Raw genomic sequence first — 20,845 nt, forward strand, 5'->3', positions numbered from 1 at the left:
GATGCTATATGGATGATTCAGTTTTGTTTTTTTGCGCATCCATAGACTTCAGTAGGTGAGACTGGTACATGCTGTGATCCTTTTCACACAGACATTCGGTCTGTATTAAACTGTAAACTGAATAACTGAATAGCTCAACTGCATAACATTGGTACTAGTGCTGTCCGTGTGAGGTCAGATATTTGTTTCCATGGACAGTACTTGGACCGAAAATACAGTTCAATAAGTTTTATCATAACAAGTGTTAGCAATTGATCAAGCAATAAATAAATTGTGAGCATTGGGAAAAAAATTGATTGCCCACCCCTGTTCCACATGCATAGAACCACATCACATGTGGGGCAGGAGGTGACAGGCAAGGGGTGAGAAATCTTTATTGCAGTCTATGGAGTGGATTTGATAAGCCACAGATCACAGAAGGGAGCACCCCGAGGGCTTAACCCTTACCTCACCGGCATAGGACATACAGCACATTAACACACAAGTTCAGTACAAAGGGATTGGTAAGGGTTAACCATCACACAAGATGAAGAGGCAGCAGTGTACATGGTGGGACAGTAGAAGAACACAGCTGAGGGCTGTTATACAGGAATACAGAAAAGGAGATCCCCTTCTATGACATCCATATGCCTTTTGCTAAATATTATTGCAATAAACAAACCTTTAAGGTAAAACATTATTTCTTGTTATACTTACTGGGTATGGTTGCACAACTGTAAGAAGTATTGATTCTTTGCAGCTTCTGTAAGAAAGCAAGCAAACATACGCTATGTTATACAGTATATTAATTGTGATTATAAAATACAATTTGAATATATTAGACATAAAACCTGTAAATACATTGCGGAATTTTGTATTAACACTATAAAATTTAGACAAAACATTGCCATGTACAACAACAGTATAGAAAGATACAATATCCAATAACAATTTGTTGATACTAGATCCCAACAAGAAGGGAACCTGATATGTCCAATAATGATATTAACCTGCAGATAAAGGGTTAATCTTCAGGTTAATAAAGTTACATAGCTGTCTGGCCACTGTACTGAAAGTGCGGCACCTGGGAGAAAATTAACTTTATTTCACCCGGTTGCTGCACTTTCAGTACTGCTGCCAGGCACCTTCATAAGCACTATCAGACTTGACAGGTTCCCTTTAAACACAGTACATTCAATTTTGGCGCTGGATATGGACATTAATCAGATAAAAACAGGCAGAAACAGGTCTCAAATTAAACCATTTATATTTTAACAATCACTTGAGTACTTGGGTACTTTCTAGATTTGGAAGTATAGGGCAGCGTCAACAAGAGTTGCCAATTTGTTGCTCCTTTCATATCTCTAATAAACAATATGCAATGTAATTTTCCATCCTTTTCCCTCTAACTAAGCTTTGTATTTTTCAGCATAGCTTTGAATGTCCTTCACTGCTCCTTGAAAATTCATTGTAGATTCGAGATTGAATAGTATTGTACAGATATCTTTTATTTAAAGAATATTTTATTAGTCGATTCCTATTCAATAGAGTTAGGGAATCAGATGTATAAACAGCACGTTATTAGGATTGCAGTATCTATGAGGCAAGATGAATATTTTTTCTGAGACCGTGGTCTATTATATCTGCAAAATGGGGGCAATATACTGTAGTCCCAAGCCCTGCACACGTTTTTGCAATTTGGGCTTACTCACAATTTACTTTTCTTTAGCTTAACTTTTTTTAAAACCTGTGTTTTCTATTGAATCTGTATAAAAGGGTCCTATTGCATGATCGATCGGTGTCTCGGGATCCGGACCCCCACTGATCTGAAGGAAATTCAGGTGCCTGCTAAGTATTAAATATCATGAAGAAAATGAAGTTAGTAACTACTCTTTAATACAGTTCGGACAGCAAACAAGAGACCAATTTTTGTTAAGAAATGTCACCTGTAAAAATTGAATATTAGGAAGGAAAGATAAAAAAAATTCAAACAATTGTTATAATTATATTTTAACACACATATGTCAAACTCTGGCCCGCGGACCAAACCTGGCCCGCAGGGTTGGTATATTTGACCCTCGCCATCACACTTTCAAGTGTATCGGTATCCTGGATGCCGATACAGTTGAAAGCAATGCTGGAGGAAGGTGTGTCCAATGACGCTTCCTCTCCCATCATTCCCTCTCCGCATCTGACATGTCAGTGCAGAGGGCATGATGCCGAGATGTACGGAGGATCAGAAGACACCATGAAGAGGCCAGAGCAGCGGTGGAACTGGGAGAGGTGAGTATTTATTTATTTTTTTAATGTTGTGCCCATTATACTGCTGTGGCCATTATACTGTATGGAGGACTATGTGGGGCCATCATACTGTATGGAGCACTATGTGGGGCCATTATACTGTATGGAGCACTATGTGGGGCCCATTATACTGTATGGAGCACTATGTGGGGGCCATTATTCTGTATGGAGGACTTTGTGGGGACATTATACTGTATGGAGGACTATGTGGGACCCATTATACTGTATGGAGGGCTATGTGGGGCCATTATACTGTATGGAGGACTATGTGGGGCCATTATTCTGTATGGAGGATTATGTGGGGCCATTATACTGTATGGAGAACTATGTGGGGCCCATTATTCTGTATGGAGGACTATGTGGGGCCATTATACTGTATGGAGCACTATGTGGGGCCATTATACTGTATGGAGGACTGTGTGTTGCCATTATACTGTATGAAGGACTATGTGGGGGCCATTATTCTGTATGGAGGACTATGTGGGGCCATTATACTGTATGGAGCACTATGTGGGGCAATTATACTGTATGGAGGACTGTGTGTGGCCACTATACTGTATGGAGGACTATGTGGGGCCCATTATTCTGTATGGAGGACTATGTGGGGGCATTATAATGTATGGAGCACTATGTGGGGCCATTATACTGTATGGAGCACTATGTGGGGCCATTATACTGTATGGAGGACTGTGTGTGGCCATTATACTGTATGGATGGCTGTGTGAGGATAACAGTTGTAGAATAATACTATGTTGGAGTCACCATACTTTACCGGGGGGATTGACGGAGGGGGGTACAGTAGGATCATCATACCAGTGTGGAGTGTACTGTGTAGGAATTTACTATGGGAGTATCTTACTATGTTTGGGGGGCACTTTTGTTGGCATCATATTTTATTATCTGTATTATTCAAGGTTTATTATCCTTTGTTGTTACATATTTAAATTAGGCCATTGGGTCATATGCTTATTACTGTTCTTACATAACACATTATATTATTCCAATTTTTATTCTAAGATCTATTAATTAAAATGTACTTTGTTAGTGGGACAACCCCTTTAAGCTTGTTTCCATATGAAAAGGTTCATCGTTATATTTGATGATAAGGAAAAACTCCCTCAATTGTAGATTTAGTTTAATGAATTTCAAGGTTGGCCCATGACTTTGTCCAAGCTTTTCATTTTGGCCATCTCTTTATTTGAGTTTGACTTCCCTGCTTTAACACATATTTTGCATTTAGGAGAAATCTTCTAGTGACATTTTCCCCCGATTTACTGACATATTGTACTTGTCTTTTGAACCAAATAATCAGCAAGACGCATTCATAAGTTACTTTAATTTTGAACAAAGTATTAGATCAAAATATGCCACGGGCTTAAATTGCCTAAGCTAAGTAAATCTTCTTTCATTCTTTAATGTCTTTCATTAATGTGAAAATTATGGAACACAGGCATTTCTGCAATGAGTTGTGCTGCTAATGTAACCTGAAATACAAAGGCAAAAGCATTCTGTTATAAAAGAACTTCTTGTGATGCAGCTATAGAGGCATACTAAAAATATCAATGGCAATTGAATATGCATTTAAAAAAGAAAATATATAGTCTAGAACATCAAACTAAAAAAAAATATATATATATATATATATATATATATAGATATACTGTATAAAAATATACAGGTGCATCTTACTAAATTAGAATATCATCAAAAAGTTAATTTATTTCAGTTCTTCAATACAAAAAGTGAAACTCTTATATTTAGGGTTCAGCGAGTATGTTCTGTCCGAGTATGCTCGGGCCGAGCTCCGAGTATTTATAGCTGCTCGGTGATATCGTTCCCATGTGCATGATTTGCAACTGTTTGACAGTTTTATTACATGTGAGGAATGTGTAAGAAATAGACATTCCTCACATGTAATAAAACTGTCAAACAGTCGCAAATCATGCACACGGGAGCGATTCAACCATATCACCGAGCAGCTATAAATACTCGGAGCTCGGCCCGAACATACTCGGCGAAAGGGTTAATAGAACATACTCGCTCAACACTACTTATATTATATTGAGTCATTACAGAGTGATCTATTTCAAGTGTTTATTTCTGTTAATGTTGATGATTATGGCTTACAGCCAATGAAAACACAAAAGTCATTATCTCAGTAAATTAGAATACTTTATAACAACAGCTTGAAAAAATGATTTTAAAATCTGAAATGCTGGCCTACTGAAATGTATGTTCAGTAAATGCACTCAATACTTGGTCGGGGCTCCTTTTGCATCAATTACTGCATCAATGCGGCATGGCATGGAGGTGATCAGCCTGTGGCACTGCTGAGGTATTATGGAAGCCCAGGTTGCTTTGATAGCAGCCTTCAGCTCGTCTGCATTGTGGGGTCTGGTTTCTCTCATCTTCCTCTTGACAATACCCCATATATTCTCTAAGGGGTCAAGGTCAGGCGAGTTTGCTGGCCAATCAAGCAGAGTGATACTGTTGTTTTTAAACCAGGTATTGGTACGTTAGGCAGTGTGGACAGGTGCCAAGTCCTGGTGGAGAATGAAATTTCCATCTACAAAAAGCTTGGTGGCAGAGGGAAGCATACAGTGCTCTAAAATTTCCTGGTAGATGGCTGTGCTGACTTTGGTCTTGATAAAACACAGTGGACCTACACCAGCAGATGACATGGCTCCTCAAACCATCACTGACTGTGGAATCTTCACACTAGACCTCAAGTAGCTTGGATTGTGTGCCTCTCCACTCTTCCTCCACACTCTGGGACCTTGATTTCTAAATGAAAATTGGAACTCTGGGACCTTGTGGAGGGTGTCAATGACTGCCTTCTGGACATCTGTCAAGTCAGCAGTGTTCCCCATGATTGTGGAGCCTACTGAAACAGACTAAGGGACCTTTTTAAATGCCAAGGAAGCCTTTGCAGGTGTTTTTGTTAATTAATGACTTTACTGAGATAATTACTGAGATAATTTGTGTTTTCATTGGCTCTAAGCCATAATCATCAACATTAACAGAAATAAACACTTGAAATAGATCACTCTGTTTGTAATGACGCTATATAATATAGGAGTTTCACTTTTTGTATTGAAGAACTGAAATAAGTTAACTTTTTGATGATGTTCTAATTTAGTGAGAGGCACCTGTATACAACTCTGGCAAAAATTAAGAGACCACTGAACAGTTTTCTATTGGAAAGCATGGAAAGACTGCTGGAAAGCATGTCAAGACGCATGAAAGCTGTGAATAAAAATCATGGTTAGTCTACCAAATATTGATTTCTGAACTGTTCCTGAGTTAAAACATGAGTAATTTGAAGTCTGAAAGCACTGTTTCTTTTTCAGTATTTTGACGCGTTGTCATTTGCTGCAAATAAATACAACATTTTTAACTTTGAATTTCGGAGATATGTTGTCAGTAGTTTATAGACTAAAACAACAATGTACATTTTACTCAAAAATATACCTATAAAGAGAAAAATCAGAGAAACTGAAAATTTTGCAGTGGTCTCTTAATTTTTGCCAGAGCTGTATATACTAAATCCATCATTACATTAATATTAGCATAACGTGCATCGATTTATTTGTCCCCTCTGCTATACTATAACTTTCATGTCTACAGCTATGTAATGGTGGCGTTACCACATTCTTAGTATGCTATATTACTAGCAGATTTGAAATTGGTCCTTTAATACAATTTTTAAATATTATAAGAGAATTTTAGGCTAATGCTATATACTTATATACACTCGTTAGCTACATTGTGGGCACAATTATTAGGCAAGTGAGCAGTTTGAAATATAATTTTTACGCATATTTTCCAACTCGAAGCTGTATAAACCTAAATGCTTATTGGTTTGAAGAATATTGGGTGATGTGTATTTGTGTAATGAGACAGGATGTGGTCTAAGGATATCAACACCTCTTATCAAGATATGCTGAAATATGGGCCAAAAAAAGATATATAATTGATTCTGAAACATCAGAAATTGTTCAAAGTCATACAGAGGGATGCAGAATTCCTGACAAGGCTAAGATTTTGGGGTGTGATCACAGAGCCATCAAAAGTTTTGTTGCAAAAAGTCAGCACAGTCACAGAAAACATGAAAGATTTGATAAGAATCAAATGTGAAGCGACCAGAAACTGATTATCCTCCATTTCTGTCATATTCCAGAACTGCACCTCCCTGGAGTGCATAGAAGTACATGTTGTTCAGTGCTCAGAGCTATGACTAAGGTTAAGAAGGCTGAATTTGACCAACACTGAACAATAGAGATAAGTTGAAAAGTAAAGCCCCCGTCTCACATAGCGAGATCGCTAGCGAGATCGCTGCTGTGTCACGGTTTTGGTGACGCAACAGCGACCTCACCAGCGATGTCGCTATGTGTGACACTTTGCAGCGATCAGGCCCCTGCTGTGAGGTTGCTGATCGCTGCAAAGTGTCCTGGACCATTTTTTGGTCGTTGCCCTCCCGCTGGTCAGCACACATCGCTGTGTGTGTCCTGTGGGAGCAGCGATCAGGCTGGTAACCATGATAAACATCGGGTTACTAGGGGCACATGCGCACCTAGTAACCCGTTGTTTATCATGGTTACGAGCCTGCAGCAGAGTGGTAACCATGATAAACAACGGGTTACTAGGTGCGCATGTGCCCCTAGTAACCTGATGTTTATCATGGTTACCAGCCTGATAAAGTGAGCGGTAACCTCCTGCTCACTGTAGCAGAGTGGTAACCATGATAAACAACGGGTTACTAGGTGCGCGTGTGCCCCTAGTAACCCGATGTTTACCATGGTTACCAGCCTGCTCCTGCTTCAGCAGCAGACTGGTAACCAGGAGCAGGACATCGTGGAAAGATTCTTTCCACGATGTCGCTGCTCCCCTGATCGTTGGTGAGCCTGCCTGTTTGACAGCTCACCAGCGACCACATAGCGACGCAGCAACGATCCCTGACAGGTCATGTCGTTGTCGGGATCGTTGCAGCGTCGCTAAGTGTGACGGGGCCTTAAGACGGGGCCAAGAAATATCTGAAAACAGGCATTTCAAAGGTTTTGAGGTACGAAGAAATGAGAGCAGGGCCGGGACAAGGTATTTTGGTGCCCTAAGCACATGAAGCCAGTGGCGTCCCCCCACCCTAAAGCAAAGGGATGGCTCAGAGGCTAAGGTAAAATGTATTCCCCCATCAGCACAGCCCCTCATTTTATTACCCCCATCAGCATAGCCCCTCATTCTATTCCCCCATCTGCACAGTCCTTCACTTTATTTTCCCCATCAGCACAAACACTCAGTTTATTCCATCTGCACAGCCCCTCAATTTATTTCCCACATCAGCAGACACTCAGTTTATTCCCCCATCTGCACAACCACTCAGTTTATCCCACCTCTGCACAGCCCCTCAGTTTATTCCCTCATCTGCACAGCCCCTCCTTTTATCCTCTCTGCACAGCCCCTCAGTTTATTCTCCCATCTGCACAGCCCCTCAGTTTATTCCCCCATCAGCACAACCTCTCATTTTATTACCCCATCAGCACAGCTCCTCATTTTATTCCCCATCTGCACAGTCCTTCACTTTATTTCCCCCATCAGCACAAACACTCAGTTTATTCCACCATCTGCACAGCCTCTCAATTTATTTCCCCCCCTCTGCACAGCCCCTCAGTTTATTCCCCCCATCTGCACAGCCCCTCATTTTATTCCTCCCATCAGCACAGCCCCTTTATTTATCGCCCTCTGCACAGCCCCTCAGTTTATTCCCCCATCTGCACAGCCCCTCAGTTTATTCCCCCATCAGCACAGTCCCTCATTTTATTACCTCATCAGCATAGCCCCTCATTTTATAACCCCCATCTGCATATCCCCTCATTTTATTCCTTCCATCTGCACAGCCCTTCATTTTATGTTCCCCCATCAGCACACTCAGTTTATTTCTCCTATGTGCACAGCCCCTCAGTTTATCCCCCCAATCTGCACAGCCCCTCATTTTATTCCTACCATCAGCACAGCCCCTCATTTTATACCCCCATCAGCACAGCCCCTCATTTTATTCCACCCGCACAGCCTCTCATTTTATTCCCCCATCAGCACAGCCCCTCACCTCATTTTATTCCACCCCCCATCAGCACAACCCCTCATTTCATAACCCCCTCAACAGGACAGCGCTTCATCTTATTCCCCCAGCAAAGCCCCTCATTTTATTCCCCCCAATCACCACAACCCCTCAATGAATTCCCCCATCTGCACAGCCACTCAGTTTATCACCCCCTCTGCACAGCCCCTCAGTTTATTCCCCCATCTGCACAGCCCCTCAGTTTATTCCCCCATCTGCACAGCCCCTCCATTTATCCCCCCTCTGCACAGCCCCTCAGTTTATTCCCCCATCTGCACAACCCCTTAGTTTATTCCCCCATCAACACAGTCCCTCATTTTATTACCTCATCAGCATAGCCCCTCATTTTATAACCCCCATCTGCACATCCCCTCATTTTAATCCTTCCATCTGCACAGCCCTTCATTTTATTTTCCCCCAACAGCACACTCAGTTTAATCCTCCTATGTGCACAGCCCCTCAGTTTATCCCCCTCTGCACAGCCCCTCATTTTAATCCCCCCAATCTGCACAGCCCCTCATTTTATTCCTCCCATCAGCACAGCCCCTCATTTTATGCCCCCCATCAGCACAGCCCCTCATTTTATTCCACCCGCACAGCCTCTCATTTTATTCCCCCATCAGCACAGCCCCTCACCTCATTTTATTCCACCCTCCATCAGCACAACCCCTCATTTCATAACCCCCTCAACAGCACAGCGCTTCATCTTATTCCCCCAGTAAAGCCCCACATTTTATTCCCCCCAATCACCACAGCCCCTCCCCTCATTTTATTCACACCCACACCACAGTAATGTTAGAAGAAGAAAAAAAGTTTATACTCACATGATTCAGGCCTCTGTCCACCGTCTCCTCTTCTGTGAAGTGCAGCAGTGGATGCTGGATGGATGCCCAACATCCCCTGTGTGCGCCTTCTTCAAGAAGGTGCAGGCTGGAAGTGGCCTGTGTCTTGCAAGAGATCCGGCGGAGCAGGGGAGATTATAGCTTCTCTGGTCCTGTGCCCGGCGGCGCACACAACAATTGTATTTGCATCTGACAGCCGCTAATACAATTGAGTGCAGGGAGGGAGCGACAGCCGGGGCGCAGGAGAGAGGGGGGTGAGCAATGTCAGTGACCGACACTGCTCCCCCGTGTGGCCATACCCCAGCCGTCACTGTGCTGAATGCCTGTGGCCAGAAGAAGGTGATGGGTGGCCACAGACATTCAGCGATTTTTTTTTAAAGTGCGTCCCCCTTGGATAGGCAGAAGATGGCGCCCTAGGCAGGTGCCTACCCTGCCTACCCCTTGTCCCGGCCCTGGATGAGAGTGACTCTTGATGGACCTGATGTATGTGACTGTGGATGGATTATTAACAGGCAACAGACCTCCATTTCGACTCAGATGCCAGCTGGGTGAATGTGGGGTACTGCTATGGGCTGGTATTATTACAGAGGAACTAGATGGACCTTTTCTGGTTGAAGATTGACTCAAAATCAACTCCAAAACTATTGCCAGTTTTTAAAACACAGTGGTACAAGAAAAAGTCTGCATCTTTCAAAAAAGCAATGACTTTTATATAGGACAATGCACCATTACATTCATTGAAGTGCTCCACTGTTTGGCTATTCAGTAAACGCCTTAAAGATGAAAGAATAATAATATGGTTCTGTGACGACACAGCATTAAATCTTAATTATGCCAGATGTATATTTTCAGTAGGCCAACAGACCTGAGACATTGTTCATATGAGCTTGAACGTTGACTCTTGAGTTGATGTTTGTTGTAACTTATTGTCTGCTATCTTTGGGGGACAGGGACACAGGGTAATTGAAAAATCGATCTTTGCTAATATGTTGATTACCCATTAATATAAGTCCATGTAACTTATTGACCTGCAAGCAAGGAAGGAAAAACTTTGCAGATTGATTAAATACTCAAACACTGAGAGTTGACCTTATCCCACCTTCCCCCTGATGGCCTGAACTACAGATTTGGGTATAAAAAGGGGCCTTTATTCTTCTGCAGGAGACTGTACAGAACAGCAGCCAGGACATCATGGCTCCATCAAGAGGGACATAGATTTGACATTCTACAGGATGCCCCATTGACCATCACTGAACCCACGGAGAGGGTTGGGGAAGCCAGGTAGGGAGCCTCCGGTCACCTGGCTCCATGGAGACGATCGAAGAAACCAGGTTGGGACCCTCCAGTCACCTGGTCACGTACCTCAATGAAATATCAGCTTCCTAAACTTGTCGATACCTACTCTCTGTGGGTGCCATCCAAAAGTTGGGTGCCACAGGTGGGGGTAGTCGGCCCCAGAAGCCCCGAAGTCGCAGCTGCTCAAATCCCGGTGAGACTCTGTAATTTGCACCATCTTGTGTATTTGTTGGGACTGTTTTATGTGTTTTTTTGTCTGTTGGTGGTTCAATAAAGTATTGCCACACTGTTTTATTCTCACCCTGTGTTGTCTGAGTAGTATTATGCCCACGGGAAAGGAGAGCGGGCGTTCAGTGGGATTAGCCCTAAAGACAACTTTCTAAGCTTTCTAAAGAAGGGCCAGCGGACGAGAGCACCCACTGACTGAATCCTGCACTGGACCCATTAGACTCTAGTTACATCACTTTTTGCATAACATTATTACTACTAGCCAACTATTGTATAGATCTCCCTCATGCCATAAAAATATCACTGTCAGCAAAGCATGGTCTCCTGTGGTATTCGGAAACAAAACATAGCCAGGAAATTATTAAAGTCTTGTAAGGTGAGAGGTGGGACCTCCTTGGATTATACTTGTATTTTTGAGCTAATCCCACAAATGCTAAATCAGATTGATTTCTTGAGAATTTGGAGCTTAAGTCAACACATTGAACTCTATGTTCCTCAAATCATTCCTGGACATTTTTTGTAGTCTGGCAGGGGGCATTACCTTGTTAAAAAAAGCCACTATCATTAGAGCATTGTGAAAGAATGAAGCAATATACGTGGTCTACAACAATGTCTAGGTAGGTGATATGTATCAAAGTAATATGTGAGGGAATACTAGAACCCATGATTTCCCAGTAGAATATTGCTCACTGCTTCCCCTGATTTTCCTTTGTCCATGTTTTATGTATTATGTGTTGCTTATATAGTGCCATCATATTTCCCAGCACTTTATAGTCATTATCATCACTGTCCCCATTGGGGCTCACAATCTAAATTTCCTATCAGTTGCCTTTGGATTGTGGGAGGTAACCGGAATACCCAGAGAAAACCCACGCAAACACGGGGAGAACATACAAACGCCTTGGGGATGTTGTCCTATGTGTGATTTGAGCCCAAGACCGCAGCGCTGCAAAGCAACAGTGCTAACCAGTGAGCCACCATGATGTCCATTTACATATATATGGCTGTGTTGCTCTAAGGGGCCTGTTTGCACACCTGGCCACATCCACAGCTCTGCTTCGCTAAAGTGTTAATCCTGACATCCATATTGGCAATCCAGCTAGACTGATACACATGTTCCACATGTTATCCAACGTACCCAGTTGCACTGTTACACATTTCATCCCATCTCTGCTATTCAATTCTTCTCCAGGTGTCACACTGCTACTCTAGCTCAGCTGTTTCATATGCTATATAGTTATCTGGTTATATATTTCACTTCACCAATGGCTCCAGTCCGAACTGTTTATCCAGACCTATGGCTTAACACATTCAGCTCACCAAGTGAGCTATAACAATATAACTCTGTTGCCAGTTTACTGGTTGTCCGTTCATCTACCACCTCTAGTATATACTAATAATACTTTTAGTAGATAGTAATCACTGCATTTCACCGCACAAGACCTTCTGTTTTTACTATACTCTGACCCAGTCTATCATCGTCATTTCATTCTAGTGACAGTGGCTTAGATCATAGCATTTGGCTATTTTTCCTTCTTCCAATACAGTAACTTCAAGAATTAATTAATCATAGTTCTCTTCATACATAATATAACTGATCCTTTGACATGGGCAGATAACATGATCAATATGAGCAAAAAGAAATGTAAGAATGTTTTTAAAGGGTTTTCCCACAAACAATGTACATCTTAATCAATAGATCTTGAAATAATAAGTTCCATAATTAGATGTCTTAAAAAAAAGTTCTTGTGCTGATATTATCTTATAAATGTGTCCCTCCTATGTACTGTTAATTGATGTATACGACCATGCAGAGCTGCTCAAATTCATGGTTGGCACATGCCACAGGTCCTGGCCAGCTGGAGGTAGGGGTTGGGAAGGATAAGTCAATTATGATAACTGAGTATACAGACAGGGGCTTACAGCTGCTACTTTCTGAGGAAACACATTTCTCTTCCAAAAGTAACACATTTCCCTGTGTGAGATAACACAGAAGTAAGTGTTCCTCCCATTTGTCCAGCCCTCTCAGCACATCATATATCAAGTCAGTCAAATAGGAGCTCCAGCAAGTGCTGAGCTTAAATGTCACTGATTTGATTCATGATGACCTCATAGGATTTATGACGTGGCAGAAACACTTAGTCTTGTCATAAAACATAAAGGGAATGTGTTATACAAGAAAAACTGCAGCTATAAGCCCCTGCTGTTTTGTCTGTATACATACTTGTCATAAGTGACTTATGCTTCACCCCCTGGCCAGGATCTGTGGTATATCTCGAGCATGAACTGGAGCAGCTATACATGGTCAGACACAGCCATTGTATAGTACATATCAAGGGCACATTTATAAGATTATCTCAACACAGGAATATTTTTTAACACATCTAATTGTGGCACTTATTATTATTATTATTATCATTATAAGATCTATTAATTAAAATGTACTTTGTATGTGAGTTAGCCACATTAAACAATAGGTAACATTTTATAGTAGGGGATATTTTCCATTCACTATATATATTCATTCCTTTTATTTGAGGGTCATGTACAGCTAGTGAAGTCAATAATCCAAACGAGACCAAACCATGTATGAGATTTACAAGTAGCTTGTTCTGTCATATTTGTTGAAATATGATCAACTGCTGAGCCTCAAGACATTATTATAACTTGTGCACATTGTGTACTTTTTGTTAAATTATCAAATAATCAATAAAACTGCATTCTTAAGCAAGGCCCTGGGAAATAAGCAAGAACTTTTGAAAGACAAATCACAAATGATATCTAAGACACAATGATTGATTTTTGCTGTAATGAGAAATACAGAATTTGTTATGCAGGGGCTGCAGAAATGCATTGATAGCTGTAGAGAGCAAGCTTGTGCTTTGCATAGCTGAAAGGATACTTAATGTTGCCCACTGTGCAATGTGAACAGATGGCAAATATTCCCCTCCCTTCTTTCAGCCTGTTTTAAACTATGCATGGTACATAAATTGAGTGTATTCATTGAGATCATCATTGTTTTGTCAGGCTTTTACAATTCCAACTATGACAAATAACAAAAATATTTGGTATAAAGTTAATGGGTTAGTAAGATCACTCAATAAATGTATCAGAGAAATAATTCTAAATGTATTTTGGAAAAGTTAAGGAAATTGGTAGAAAAGAAAATGGGTTAACAAGTCACATTTCTCATGACGTTCTGAACATTCAATGAAATGAACACGATGTTACAGTTCATTAGTACAACTGTACAACTGTCGAGTAATCGTCATGACTTTCGAGCTTTCTATTCCAGGAAAATAAACAAAGAAGGTTCCCATCCCATTCAATTGCTTCCAGCAAAGATATTGATGCATTAGAAAGTGATAAATGTTTTCATTGAACTGTAAAAAGCTTTGAGCGACAAAATTCTAAAATGCATTTCCTTCTTTGAATACTATTTTCTCTTTCAATTGTTAATTTTTTAATATCCTAACTTAAAAAAATCAAGAAAAGTGTAACCACTAACCTTCTTCACAATTAACAGGTGTTAATTTATAAAACCTATATGTGTGACACATGAACTAAATGCAGTATAAAATGTAACCAGGTCTCACGGGTCAGTACCAGCTTAAATATGTAATACATGCCCTATCCTTGCACACCATTCTCACCTTGTCTTGTTACTTTTATATATATCTAATATTGTGGGAAGTATATTAGCACATTGTACTTTATCACTTTATTATTTGCATATACAACATTACAACACTTCATGTGGAGAATTGGTTTTGATGTATCCATTTTGTGCATGTTAATCTTAGTATTGCTGATACTTACCTCTGTGGCCTTTCCTTGTTGTGACTCCTTTCCCTATCTTTTACTCCAATTATGTATTTTTAAATTATCATTAATAAATGTTACATTTTATACTGCATTTAGTTCATGTGTCATACATATAGGTTTTATGGTTAAATAGACACATCTACATATATTTTTTTCTCACACTGGCTATCTAATTTAGGTGTTAATTTATGCAAACTCCAGAGCATAATAACTGTAGGGAATCAGTGCGCTTTAGTAGCCGTAGCGTATATACACAAGCAATCAGGTTCATCCAAACAGGTAAAGTTTATTGCTTTCATAAACTTCCACAAAAACTCAAAACAAAAAAACAGCCTTTTCTTGACATAACGGTAAAAAGAAATAAAGCAGTTCATATGGCAAACACGGGCTCACCCACACAGATACAAGTCCAACTCTTCACAGGTCTTGCAGAGACAAACCAATCTCAGAATCTTTCTCTACTCCCAGACACAAACAACCTATTCCTGCTGGAATGTTCATTTCCAGGACTTACATCACTGAGGCTAGCCACCTCATGACACATATCTCCCATCCAGGACATTACCACCTGCTCCTTTACACAACTAAGATTAGTTATTTACTTTTGCGATAATTCCAAAATGACTATTAACTTTAATACAGTTATTTTCCTATATGGCTTCTCTTTCTTAGCTTCAAATAACATCCTCATGTCAGGATATGACATCACTTCTATCCTCAGGATATTTGGGAGTCTACTCTCTTAACAGATCTAACTATATTGGAGAACAGGAGAAGTCCCAGAAGATTGGAGTAGGGCAAATGTTGTCCCTATCTTCAAAAAAGGAAAGAAGATGGAGCCAGGAAATTAGAGGTCAGTGAGCCTTACTTCTATACCAGGAAAGATCTTTGAACAAATTATTAAACAGCATATATGTACTGTAAGTACTTGGATAAGAATACAGTAATTAATCAGAGTCAGCATGGGTTTGTAGAAAACAAGTCATGCCAGACTAATATAATTTCCTTCTAAAATGGAATTACTGACGAAGTGGATCAGGGAAATGTGGTAGATATAGTATATGTCAACTTCAGCAAAGCATTTGATAAAGTATCTCATACTATCCTTATTGAAAAATTGAACAAATATGGGATTGAGAAGGCTACGGTTAGGTGGATTCATAACTGTCTCAGTGATCATACTCAAAGAGTGGTGTTAAATGGTTGCACATCCAATTGGGAGTGTGTTTTAAGTGGGGTACCCAAGACTCTGTCCTGGTCCCAGTGCTCTTCAACATTTTTACAAATGATCTAGATGAGGAAACTGAAGGTAGACTAATCAAATTTGCAGATGATGCAAAAGCTAGGAAGGATAGCTAACACTAGAGAAGACAAAGAAAGGATTAAGAAGGATCTAGATAAGCTTGAACAATGGGCAGAGACTAATAGAATGGTATTTAACAGAGAGAAATGCAAGATTCTCTCTGGGCAAGAAAAATGAAAATTACATCTACAGAATGGGAGGAACAGAACTAAGCAACAGCATGTGTGAAAAAGACTTGGGTATACTAATAGATCACAGACTGTACATGAGTCAACAGTGTGATGCTGAAGCAAAAAAGGCAAACTCAGTTCTGGGATGTATTAAGAGAAGCATAGAGTCTTGATCACTTGAAGTAATTATTCCCCTCTACTCCTCCTTGGTCAGACCTCATCTGGAATACTGGTTCCAGTTCTGGGCACCACATTTTAAAAAAGACATGGAAAAACAGGAGCAAGTTCAGAGAAGAGCTACCTGGATGGTGAGCAGACTGCAAAGTATGCCCTACAAGGAACGGTTAAATAATCTGGGAATGTTTAGCTTGCAAAAAAGAAGGCTAAGAGGAGACTTAATAGCTCCCTACAAATATCTGAAGGGATGGCACAGTGTAGAGGAATCATCCTTATTCTCATTTGCACATGGAAACATGAGAAGCAATGGAATGAAACTGAAAGGGAGAAGATACAGATTAGATATTAGAAAAAACTTTTGACAGTGAGGGTGATCAATGAGTGGAACAGGTTGCCACAAGAGGTGGTGAGTTCTCCTTCAATGGAAGTGTTCAAACAGAGGCTGGAAAGGACATCTGTCTGAGATGGTTTAGTGAATCCTGCATTTAGCAGAGGGTTGGACACGATGACCTGCAGGTCCCTTCCAACTCTAACATTCTAAGATTCTGTGATTCTGTGATATTAGTCACAGGTTATGATGTACAATAGGAGTCTGAGGGAGACTGGGCACTCCACCCATGAAGTCAGAAGCAGTCTTGTATAACTTTGAAGTAGGATAAGCAGAAAAAAAGTAGTCATGAAATATTACACAGGTTTCTTTAAGATTAGATAAGGATTTTTTTTGTAAAGTTAACCAGTCTTTAAAGGTTATGTCCACCTTCACTGCCAGTTGTTATGTAGGTTAGTTATCTATCTTTATTTTTTATTATTTATTTTTTACTTTTATTACAAAACGTCTACAGTCAGATTATGCAATTTTGTGCTTTTCCTTCTATTCCCAGCTGTATGCTAATGGTTTATTTATAAGAATTGTTGGACAGATGGAAGAGTTTATGATTGCTGATTGCAGACTGAAGGCTTTTTATGTTGTCTGTTGTCATGTTGACACACAGGTTTGCATAGGCGCCATAGAAGCAAAGCAAAAGGTAATTTCTACTGCAACCATTTATTATGTTACTTCATTTTTCCTAAATGCAGTAGTATGCAACAAAATTGGCTGAAAACTTTGACTTTAGCCCTGATTCATCAATGCTTTTTACGCCAAAAAGTGGTGTAAAAGCTTTGAAAAGTTGCAATATTTTGGAGCAACTCGAAGTTGTTCCAAAATTTTGCATTTTTTGGCATTTTCATGAGTTTCTCTCAAATTTGCCAAAATGGGCACAACTATGGCAGAATGGGGGCATGACAACACAGCTCGTCTAATTCATTATCTGTATACCAGAAAACTCACTGCAGAAAGATTTCAGGCAAAGCACACTGAGGCACATGCCACACATCAGACGCTCCATATTCATGAAGAGGCGTGCTCCTCCTAGTGAATCAGGATCATCTGAGTCCATCATGCCCCTCATCAAAACCAGTGACAATACCTTGATAAAAAATACTGAAGAGAAATTGTATTGGAAATTTATTCATGCCTGTTAACAAAATTATTCTATCCCTAATATTAGCGTTCGTACATAGGCCTCATTCAGACATCCATAATTTTTCACATTTGTAAAAACACAGATTTTTGTTCATCAGTGCATCAGATTTTTTCCATCAGTGTTTCATCAGTAATTGTCAGTGATGAAAAAATAAATATATTACAAAGTTTCTTCTATCCATGGTAATGCTAATTATGGACAGCATCTGTGTGCTGTCCATGATTTCACTGACCCATAGTCTTGTGTTGGTAAATTTCATCCATGATGCACATTAACCCCTTAAGCCCCGCGGGTGGTTTGCACGTTAATGACCGGGCCAATTTTTACAATTCTGACCACTGTCATTTTATGAGGTAATTACTCTGGAACGCTTCAACGGATCCCCCTGATTCTGAGACTGTTTTTTCGTGACATATTGTACTTCATTATTGTGGAAAAATTTCTTCGACATCACTTGCGTTTATTTGTGAAAAAAATGGAAATTTGGCGAAAATTTTGAAAATTTTGCAATTTTCAAAATTTGAATTTTTAAGCCCTGAAATCAGAGCGATATGTCACACAAAAGAGTTAAAAAATAACATTTCCCACATGTCTACTTTACATCAGCACAATTTTGGAACCAAAATTTTTTTTTGTTAGGGGGCTATAAGGGTTAGAAGTTGACCAGCGATTTCTCATTTTTCCAACAAAATTTACAAAACCATTTTTTTAGGGAACACATCACATTTGAAGTCACTTGGAGAGGTCTTTTTGACAGAAAATACCCAAAAGTGACACCATTCTAAAAACTGCACCCCTCAATGTGCTCAAAACCACATTCAAGAACTTTATTAACCCTTCAGGTGCTTCACAGGAATTTTTTGAATGTGGAAGAAAAAAATGAACATTTAACTTTTTTCACAAAAATGTTACTTTAGACCCAATTTTTTTTATTTTCACAGGGGTAACAAGAAAAAATGGACCCCAAAATTTGTTGTGCAATTTCCCCTGGGCACGCAGATACCCAATATTTGGGGAAAAAACACTGTTTGGGCGCACGGCAGGGCTCGGAAGGGAAGGAGCGCCATTTGACTTTTTGATTGTAAAATTTGCTTGAATAATTAGCGGACGCCATGTTGTGTTTGGAGAGCCCCTGTGTGCCCAAACTTTGGAGCTCCCCCACAAGTGACCCCATTTTGGAAACTAGACCCACCAAGGCACCTTTATAGATGCATAGTGAGCACTTGGAACACCAAGGTGCTTCACAAATTGATTCATAAAAATGAAAAAGCGAAAAAAAAAACACTTTTTAATTTTTACAAATCAATTTGTGAAGCACCTAGGGGTTCCAAGTGCTCACTATGCATCTATATAGGTGCCTTGGGGGGTCTAGTTTCCAAAATGGGGTCACTTGTGGGGGAGCTCCAATGTTTGGGCAAACAGGGACTCTCCAAATGCAACATGATATCCGCTAACAAATTGAGCCAACAATTTGTTAGCGGATATCATGTTGCATTTGGAGAGGCCCTGTGTGCCCAAACATTGGAGCTCCCCCACAAGTGACCCCATTTTGGAAACTAGACGCCCCAAGGCACCTATCTAAATTCATAGTGAGCACTTGGAACCCCAGGTGCTTCACAAATTGATTCATAAAAATGAAAAAGTGTTTTTTTTTTCACTTTTTCATTTTTACGAATCAATTTGTGAAGCACCTGGGGGTTCCAAGTGCTCACTATGCATCTAGATAGGTGCCTTCGGAGGTCTAGTTTCCAAAATGGAGTCACTTGTGGGGGAGCTCCAATGTTTGGGCACACAGGGGCTCTCCAAACGCAACATGGCGTCCGCTAACAATTTGAGCCGATTTTCCATTCAATTTGTTAGCGGACACCATGTCGCGTTTGGAGAGCCCGTGATGTGCCTAAACAGTGGAGCTCCCCCACAAGTGTCCCCATTTTGGAAACTATACCCCTCAAGGATTTTATTAAGGTGTATAGTGAACATTTTGAACCCAGAGGTACGGCACAGAATTTGTTTACATTAGGTCATCATTAGAGATGAGCGGTGTTCGACTAGAACTGTTCGCCAATCTCAAATTCGAGCTGTTTTGTGCAGTGTTCGAGTTGTTCGACGAACCCGAACGATTTGCAAAAAATTCGGCTGTTCGAGGTTATGTTCGATAACTGTTCGTGCACCAAAAACGTGTCCTGCATGTCTGGTGCTATTTAGAGCACCAATCATGCAGGGATTGTCTGCCACTCACTGTAATGCCACAGCCATGGTGGTTGTGGCATTACAGTGATTGCCCAAATCGATGGGAACTGTGCTCACAGTGAAACACGAAAAGCTGGCAATTCAGCAGCGGCATACACCGGTACCCGACAATTTAGAACCGAAAGAATAGAGCTTCACACATAGATTAGATAGATATAAACATGTCAGCAACATATATACGAAGTACAGTGAAAGTGCTGCTTACTGTACTTGTCATTTAGCGTAAAGGATTTATCAAAAAAAATAATAGTGTTTTCATGCACCGTCTCTTTAAAAAAGCCGGCCGGCAATTCAGCAGCGGTACCCGACAATTTAGAATAGAAGGAATAGAGAATCACACATAGATTAGATAAATAGAAACATGTCAGTCACATATATATGAAGTACAGTGACAGTGTTGATTACTGTACTTGTCATTTAGTGTAAAGGATTTATCAAAAAAAATAATAGTGTTTTCATGCACCGTCTCTTTAAAAAAGCCGGCCGGCAATTCAGCATCTGTACCCAACAATTTAGAATAGAAGGAATAGAGAATCACACATAGATTAGATAGATAGAAACATGTCAGTCACATATTTATGAAGTACAGTGATAGTGTTGCTTACTGTACTTGTCATTTAGTGTAAAGGATTTATTTAAAAAAATAATAGTGTTTTCATGCACCGTCTCTTTAAGAAAGCCGGCCGGCAATTCAGCATCTGTACCCGACAATTTATAACAGACAGAATAGAGCTTCACACATAGATTAGATAGATAGAAACATGTCAGTCACATATATATGAAGTACAGTGATAGTGTTGGTTACTGTACTTGTCATTTAGTATTAAAATAAAGGA

At 40.2% G+C, this 20,845-nt stretch overlaps 1 protein-coding gene across 4 annotated transcripts in view; it reads right to left on the reverse strand.

Moving 5' to 3' along the window:
* The window catches only part of FRMPD4 (FERM and PDZ domain containing 4), a 773,166-nt gene that overhangs the window by 68,871 nt on the left and 683,450 nt on the right, over positions 1 to 20,845 (reverse strand). For all 4 annotated transcript variants that reach the window (XM_073664699.1, XM_073664698.1, XM_073664700.1 and 1 more), the window contains one exon: positions 697 to 742. In XM_073664699.1, the coding sequence (XP_073520800.1) occupies positions 697 to 742 (46 nt within the window). The remainder of the gene's footprint in view (positions 1 to 696; positions 743 to 20,845) is intronic.

Source organism: Phyllobates terribilis, unplaced genomic scaffold (assembly GCF_046119375.1).
Source record: "Phyllobates terribilis strain yellow unplaced genomic scaffold, ASM4611937v1 Scaffold_2__4_contigs__length_985480577, whole genome shotgun sequence".
Lineage (NCBI taxonomy): Eukaryota > Metazoa > Chordata > Amphibia > Anura > Dendrobatidae > Phyllobates > Phyllobates terribilis.